The sequence below is a fragment of the Octodon degus genome, unplaced genomic scaffold, assembly GCF_000260255.1.
Source record: "Octodon degus isolate 3935 unplaced genomic scaffold, OctDeg1.0 scaffold00005, whole genome shotgun sequence".
Taxonomy (NCBI): Eukaryota; Metazoa; Chordata; class Mammalia; order Rodentia; family Octodontidae; genus Octodon; species Octodon degus.
The window spans coordinates 29492400-29500751 of NW_004524581.1; the positions used below are offsets into that span (position 1 = coordinate 29492400).

Sequence of the window (8352 nt, forward strand, 5' to 3'; positions counted from 1 at the left end):
CACACCCGTGCCACCTTCCTTGGTACGTATCGCTACCCATTCGAGGTCTGCTGCCTACTCAGCACTCTGGGCTCCAGTCTGGTTTGGGGTTCACAGCTGTTTCTCCAGCATGTCCACAGACCCTCATGATCTGCCATGGCATGCAGCTAACCCTAGCTTTAGACCTCATACTCATGAAGCCTGAAGGAGGCCCACAGCCTCTGCTCTTGGTCCAGTCGTTAAGACTTTTTGCGGGGCTGGGGAGATAGCTCAGTAGAATAAGCACTTGCCTGGCAAGCGCAAGGGCCTGAGTTCCATCCCCAGGTCTGCCAAAAAAATAAAAAAAAAAAATCATTAGGGGCTGGGGAGATGGTTCAGAAGGATAAGCGCTTGACTGGCAAACACAAGGATCTGAGTTCCATCCCTGGTTCCACCAAAAAAAAAAAAAAAAGACTTTTTGCTGCCCACCCATGGAGTTCTCCTGGTCTTGGAATGGGGTTGCCTACTTAAGCCTTGTAACCTATGAGCTGATAGTCTGTTTTTATGTCAGGGCATGTGGAGAGAAGAGAATTTGTATGTAATGTGGCAGTTGCTACTGCTTGAAGCCAGAAACAGCCAGCTTGAGGGCCTCGGCTACCTCAAGAGTTGAGCAGATCAATATTTTCGCAGAACTACAGCCCATCTGTGACATCTTGGTTGGGATGTTCTATCACTTGGCATCTGAACTGGAATTATTCTTTCATTCTACCCATGAATACCGAATGAGCTAAGCTCCAAGGAGTAATATTATTATTATTATTTATTTATTTATTTATTTTTTGCAGAACCGGGGAATCAAACTCAGGCCCTTGCGCTTACCACAGAAGCACTTATTCCACTGAGCCACCTCCCTGGCCCCAAAATTATTACTACTGACAGTGAATACTACTTGAAGCACTAACCACGTATAAAACAACAGCTTTATTCTTCAATGTCATTACAGTATTTCTCCTACTTTATAGTTAAGTTCTTCTAAGCTCAAGTAACTTGCTTAAGACTGCCAAGCCAGTGAGTGTGAGAGGTGGCTTTGTACCCAGGCCATCTGATCTAGTGTGTGCTCAAGTTGTCTATTACACTGCCACATACAAAGGTCCTTTGAAGCTGGGAGTCCCCCAAATCACCTGAAAAATCACCTTTTTGGTATCTAAGTCTGAATTTTTCAGAATACAGGGAGTCCAAAGTTGTCATTAGAATATTGCAAGATAAGGGTGAGGGGGATGGCTTAGTGGAATAAGTGCTTCCCTGGCAAGCGCAAAGGCCTGAGTTCAATCCCCAGTTCCACCAAAAAAAAAAAAAAAAAAGAATTCTAGAATATTACAGGATAAAAGGTAAGCTGCTATTGGTCAAGGTGGGAATTCTGAAACCTAACCCAACTTCTGGGGCTGGGGAGATGGCTCAGTAGAATAAGTGCTTGCCTGACAAACACAACGACCTGAGTTCAATCCCTGGTTCCACCAAAAAAAAAAAAAAAAAAAAAAAAAAATTAAAAAAAGGGACTGGGGAGATGGCTCAGTGGAGGAAGCGCTTCCCCGGCAAGCGCAAGAGCATGAGTTCAATCCCCAGTTCCGGAAAGAAAAAAACCAACAAAACTTGTAACATGATCAGAGGTAAAACATCCTTCGGAGACCTCTCAGACCCTCTTTAGAAGCCTGATCAGCCACCTTGACAGGTCCTTCCTCCATGAGATGGAACCACTGAGCAAGCGGTAGCCCCAGCAGGACTATCACAAGATGTCCCTCTGAGAACCCCAAGACACCCTGACGCTCTCCACATCACACCAGATCACTTCCTGAGTCAGGGAAAATCATGACAATGGTTTTTCTTTTGTAATTACCTTTCCTCTGAAATAAAAAAGAACCCTTTAAAAAAAAAAAAAAAAAAAAAAAAAAGCTCTGGCCCTTATTTCTCTTGGTCTGCTCTATGGCCCTCACACTTCATTCTCTTTAAAATCAGGGAGAGAGATTCTTTTGTCAACCGTTTCAATGCAATCACATTGTGTCAGAAATAAGGACATGTAAGAGATGAGTCCGTCTACAAACAAAGCAAGCTGTAGGTTGAAAGGCACTGTGTACTTGGGAGGCTGAGGCAGGCAGATCCAGCTTTGAGGCCAGGCAGGCAGGCAGATCACAAGTTTGAGGCTGGCCAGAGCAACTTAGTGAGACCACCTTGTGTCATTTAAAAATAAAGAGGCCTAGGATATAGCTCAGTGGCAGAGTGCTTGCCTAGCATGTGTGGGGCCCTTGGTTCAAACCCCAGTACTGAAAAAAAAGACATCAACAAAAAAAGGACTGAAAAATAGCCTCAAGCCCTTAGGACTGGGCCCTGCGAGCAGGGGCAGTTTCAGTAGCCTGTGTGCTCTGGTATCAGACAGTCTTGTTCCAATCCAGGCTCGATCGCTTAGAAGCTGTGCGCTTTGGGGCAAGTGTAAGAACAGCTGTGTGCCTCTGATGCTAGAGATAGGTACAAAAGTGGCACCTGCTTCCCAGGGTGCTGTGAGGATTAAATGAAGGCACACTGGTGCTTCCATGCAGGAAGTATTCTGGAAATACTGGTTCTGAAGAAAAAAGTACAGCACCCCAAGGGGAAATGCTTTTGAGGTCTGTGTATTCCTAAAATGTAGCCAGGAATGGTGACTATAGCCCAGATTAACAAGGAAGCTTCCTTATTAAGGAAGCTGCAGCTTGATGGCCCCATGATCCTTTCCACTGCTCATGCTAACGACATCACGCAGGCCCTCCTTGGTGTGTGCCAGCCACTGCTCAGCACTTTTTTTTTTGGTGGAATTGGGGATTGAATTCAGGCCCTTGCGCTTGCCAGGCAAGCATTTATTCTACTGAGCTCTCCCCTCAGGCCCTTCAATACTCTTAATCTTAAAAATAACTGCACAAGGAAGCAGAGGCACTATTCCTTCTTACAGATGAGGTTGCTAAGGCCAAGGTCCCAAACCTACCAAGTGCTGAAGCCAGAGTCAAAGGCGCGCTGGCTGCCCCAGCATCTGGACGTCTCAGACTCTGGCCTGTTTCTTCCTTCTGCTAATCCGCGGTGACCAAGGCACTGTCAGCACTCAGAAACACTTGATCACAGGTTGCTTAGCTTCTACCACATCCACAGAACTCAACTCTGTCTTTTTTGGTCTGCCTACAATGGGAAGAGGGAATAGCCAGTGGCCACACTGCCCAAAATAACCATTCCTAGGCTCAGAGAAAACAAATCTCCACTTCTCAGCATGGGTCTAAACAGCCCGACTCACTCACTTTTCCTCCTTAAACCTCGTAATACAGAACTTTCAAACAGTCCACAGCTGCTCTCTAGTTTCCCCTGATCTCTAAGGCTGCCTGGCCACAGGCGATGAGGGTGTTTCATGGCTGGCAGGCACAGGTCAGAGTCCTGAATGCCATCTCTCTCCCCTTCTCTTCTTCTTTTTTTTTTTTTCTTTTGGCAGAACCAGGGATTGAACTCAGGGCTCTGTGCTTGCCAGGCAAGCGCTTATTCTACTAAGCCATCTCCCCAGCCCCCTCCCCTTCTCTTCCCTTCTTGAAGTGAGGGCTTACTGGCAACCACCAGCAGTGACAGGGACAGAGCCAGAGGGGCCTGTCATGCCTCAGGTATGCATCTGAGCAGTTCCTGCCTGCCTTGGTCTTTTCAGATTCATAACTCCCAAGAAGGTAGCTGGGGGGATAACTCTTCTGTCTTCTCTTTATTGTGGTATGAGTTGCCAGCTCTACAATGCCCTGAGCTGGGTAAGAGGACAGCTAGACTAGGGGAGGGGGAAAGACAATAAGGGTGACGACAGAAGGCTGAAAAAGGACCACGCCTGATTTTCTTAGAATGTCTTTCAACCAGGTGTCTGCTGTATGTGTGTGTGTGTGTGTGTGTGTGGTTTTGTTGTTGTTTTTTAATGACCTTAACCCCCTTTTGGTTCTACTGCAGGGAACAACCCTGTGACTTTAAAATATATCAATATATTTCCTACTATAAAAACATGATTTGTGATTATTGGCAACAGGTAACATGAAAAAAACTTTTTGATGCTTTGAATCTGTCTACAAAATAAGATGCATTTAAACTACTTCCTCAATGCAGAAAAATAAGGGATGTGAAAGACAGGAAACTAAAGCCCAGCACGTATTTGTGTTTTTCAGCTTCGCCACATGGCTGAGGTCTAATCTGATCCACGCCCAAGTGCGGCGTGGTGACCACAGACACCTGTTCACTATTCCTCACCCCCTGCCAGGCAGAACTCCCTGGACCCAGAACAAGGCTCTCTGTACTCTGCTGCCTCAGCAGCCTGGAGGGCAACTGTGCTTGACGCCAAAAAACAAACAGACACATACACTTGCCTGGAAAGAGAAGAATGTTCAGCTTTGACTAGAAAAAGAAGTTATGACAATTTTTATGCAGAAAATGCCTTATTTTCAAACACGGAAAACTTCTCATAGATGGCAAAGAAGCACTACGTAGGGAGGGGTGAAGGCTGACAAGACAAGCAGTGAGCAAATCAGAACTGGATCTGGGAAAGCTGCAGTGTGGTGATTCAGTATTTGTTATTATAGAAAAAGACTTCAATGCGCACACACACAAAACCCTAGCGAAAAAGCTTAGTTCTGTGGGTTTCTAAACACTGAGGAGAAAACAGGAAATTAAAAACAGAAACTTGCATTCACAGAACACAAATGTAAAACATCAGCTAAATATCTCTTTGCAAAAAGCACAATGATTTTAAAGGCCTAAATCATACTTTTAGTATGGTTCCTATTTGGCTACTGCAACTCTATAGATGTGAATTAGTCACAGAAAAGGGAATAATTAGGCAAAGTGGATAATTCCTAACCCCAAAAGGGCAATGAAAATACAGATCCCCATTATTACAGAACAGAATTCATTTAAACTAAAACAAATAACTAAAAAATCTAATTTTCAGCCATATATTCAAGTGAATTTTAACACCTCTGTTTATAAACACTCAATATGGAAATCACGCCTGGACTTCCAATCCACCTTTAGTTAATGGGAAGTCTGGAACTGAGGCACTGCGGAAGGACCACCCTAAGGGGAAGCGGGGCACCAAGAAGCACAGGGGCACAGACAGGATGCAGGTCAGTCTGAATGGTTTTTGCACTTTTGTGTGGGGTCCCCACAGGCCTGGGGCGAGCTGTCTGAGAAGGAAACACCCTGTCAGCCCAAGGAGGGGCAGGGTCATTACGGCTAAATGTTAAAAGTACTGCCTCCAACAAAAAGGTTCAGTTTTTATTTCATTAGTTCATCAAAATGGAACAATAACTGGATTCTAGCTAGGAGGAGAAATTTTGGAGTTTTCAAGTAAAAGAAAATCAAATGAAGAGCTGATTTAAAAAAAAACAGGAAAGTGGGCTGCCCAGATAGCTCAGGGGACTAAAGCACCTGCTTAGGTAGAGAGCAGCGGCCAGGGTTCAAGCCCCAGGGTGCTGTGCTAGCCCTGCCCCCAGGGCACCCTGAGACAGCGATCGAGACTGGGTATGGTGGTACACGGCTGTAATCCCAGCACTTGGGAGGCTGAAAACAGGAGCATCACTGAGTCCGATCTACATAGTGAGACCGTGTACTAAATACATAAAAAACAAAACAGAAAATAGGAAAACAATAAATATCAAAAACACAAAGACATACAAAGTTCTAAAAATCATATCAAATTCCTACACCTGGGGAGATAGCTCGGTGGTCTAAGCACCTGCCTGGCAAGCACAAGGACCCAGGTTCGATCCCAGGTACCGCATGCCATACTGGCCCTGGAACCCCATGGGCACCATGCCAGCCCTAAAACCAGGTATGGTAGTGCCCTCCTATAATCCCAGTGCTGGGAGGCTGAGGCAGGAAGATCCCTGTGAGTCCAAGCTGCGCAGTGAGACCTTGTATCAATAATAAAAAAAGAGGAAGGACAAGGTCGTGAGTGAGGGCAGGTTTGGGCTTTGCGCCTCTTTCTTTCCCCTTCGCAGAGCTTCCTCCAGCACCATGTTGGGGCAGAGCATCCGGAGGTTCACAACCTCCGTGGTGCGGCGCAGCCACTACGAGGAGGGCCCCGGGAAGAATTTGCCGTTTTCTGTGGAAAACAAATGGCGGTTGCTGGCCATGATGACCTTGTACTTTGGATCTGGTTTTGCAGCACCTTTCTTTATAGTGAGACACCAACTGCTTAAGAAATAAGGATGTTTTAATTCATCCCCTTTCGCAGATGGACAGAATTTCTCAAGAGGTGAAGCTCTTCAGAAACAGATCAAACTCTTAAATTCATGTGGCATACTAGATATGTTTGTAAATAAACATGCAGGCCTAGTGCCTCTTCTCTGAAAAAAAAAAAAATAATAAAAAAAGAAAGATGTTTAAAATTTCTGCTGGACAAATAGTATAATGTGAATTCACATAAGTAAAAAACACACACAAGAAAACCCCACAATAAATAAGTAATTTTTAAAAAAGCTTGACTTTCAGTAATTAAAGAACAGGAAAGAATAATGGTGACTATGGAGGACCACCTAGCTGACTCTCCTTGAAAGAAGAGCAATCGTCTCCATTTTGGCTGAGCCTGACCCTATTTCCTTGTACTGATATGTACGGAGCTGGCGAGGACTTTTCCTTATTCCTTCAATCAGCTTTAAGCAATGCATATTGGTCTAGCCAAGGTGCTGGTGGTAGTCTTTGAAGACGGCACATGTTTCCCTGGAACCCCCACCTGCTGCTCTTCAATACGTGCTGGGAAGAGACAGGACAAAGAGCCAATGCTCAGAGCTGAAGCACTTACCCCAAATCATTAGATACTATCTCGGTTGTGCAGTGCAGGCTACTCTGCATATCCTTCTCTCTGTGTATCGCGGAGGTAAATGCAGGCCTCCTACCTAGCCCAGCTCACAGCACTCACCTACTTCCTGCCATTTTCAGTCATTCATCCTCAAGGCACTCCTCCTTCATGACTGAATAAAACCTGGGTTTGGCCCTCAGTCGAGGCCTTTGCTCTGGATAGCCATCGCCATGGCTGGACTTAGGACCCCTTGGCTCCCCATAACTATAAATACACTTTAGTGTCTTTATTTTTGCCATAGATTGCACTGGAAGTGGTAGATTGAAATTAGCTTGATGAGAATCCAATAATTTATCCATGGGATTACAAGTATGAACTTTCCGGACCTAGACAAGGACCAAGAAGGCTCTCTATAGGTGACCTTACTGATCAAGTTACCAAAAGTCAAAATGCAAGTACAAAATTCAATAGTCAAGGCTGACAGGCCAGGGATATAGCTCAGTGGCATCATAAGTGCCTGCCAGGCAAGCACAAGATCACTAGTTTGATACTTGGTACCAGAGGGGGTGAAAAAAGGGCTGACAAAGAGATATGCACAGGATGTAATGAGTCAATTAAAATATGGGGAAGGGAGGCTAAGGCAGGAGGATTGCCAAGAGTTTAAGACCACCCTGAGCTACACACTTATTGAGCTGAAAGCCAGCCTGAGCTATGTATTGAGACCTTGTCTCAGAAACATCTGAAGAGACAGCTTACCAAAGAAGAATTAGAGATGGCAAACAGGCACAAAAACATGACACCACATTGTGTCATAAGAAAGCTGCAAATTAAAATGTCAGCGAAATACTACTATGCAACTATTAGAATGGTGAAAATCAAGAACACTAACATCAAAGGCTGACGAGGATGTGGAATGACAGTAAGTCTTATTCACTGCTGGTGAGAATACAAAAACAGGACAAGCACTTTGGGAGACAGTTTCTTACAAAGCCAACTGTACTTACTATATGAGCTGTGATTGAAAACTACAGTGAATGTTTAAATTTAAAAAGATTTATTATTACAGTAAAAGATACATTACCACTAATTACCCTCAAAATACTCCCCCTTTCTTTGAATATATATATCCTATTGTTCTTGCCACTGTCTGAAGCAGTTCTGGAAGTTGTTTTTAGTTGTATCACTGTAGCTGTCTTGAAGTCTTGAATCAATTCAAATGTTTACCTTTCATGGTCATTTTGACTTTGGGGAAGAGCCAGAAGTCATGTGGTGCCAGATCGAGTGGAGAAGATGGATGAGGACGCACTGGGATGTTTTTATGAGCCTGTGTTTCTGCTGGAGGGCAATCAGCAGCAGCATTTGATGTATTTTTGAACATAGCTTCAAAGACACAAAAGAGGACTTCCGGAATTGCTTCAGAAAGTGCTGCGATGGGTGTGCTTGAAATGAAGGGGAGTACTCTGAAGAGGGTCAATGGCAATGTGTCTTTTACTATAATAATTTTTATTTATTTATTTTTTTGCGGAACCAGGGATTGAACTCAGGGCTCTGTGCTTGCCAGG

The 8352-nt window shown here is 44.5% G+C and overlaps 2 protein-coding genes across 12 annotated transcripts in view; one reads left to right on the forward strand and one right to left on the reverse strand.

The window, feature by feature from the left end:
* Positions 1-8352, reverse strand: part of Znf76 (zinc finger protein 76) — a 35357-nt gene that overhangs the window by 14516 nt on the left and 12489 nt on the right. Inside the window, exon 2 of one of the 11 annotated variants that reach the window (XM_023720690.1) lies at positions 5017-5170. The exons of 9 other annotated variants lie outside the window; for them this stretch is intronic. The gene's annotated coding sequence lies outside the window, so the exon portion shown is untranslated. Of the gene's footprint in view, positions 1-2968; positions 3380-5016; positions 5171-8352 lie in introns of those variants that run through there. One more of the 11 variants, XM_023720702.1, reaches the window with a different exon arrangement.
* On the forward strand, positions 5933-6340 carry LOC101571509 (cytochrome c oxidase subunit 7C, mitochondrial). The gene has a single exon (XM_004624205.2). The coding sequence runs from the start codon at positions 6007-6009 to the stop codon at positions 6196-6198; it is 192 nt and encodes a 63-aa protein (XP_004624262.1). The 5' UTR covers positions 5933-6006; the 3' UTR covers positions 6199-6340.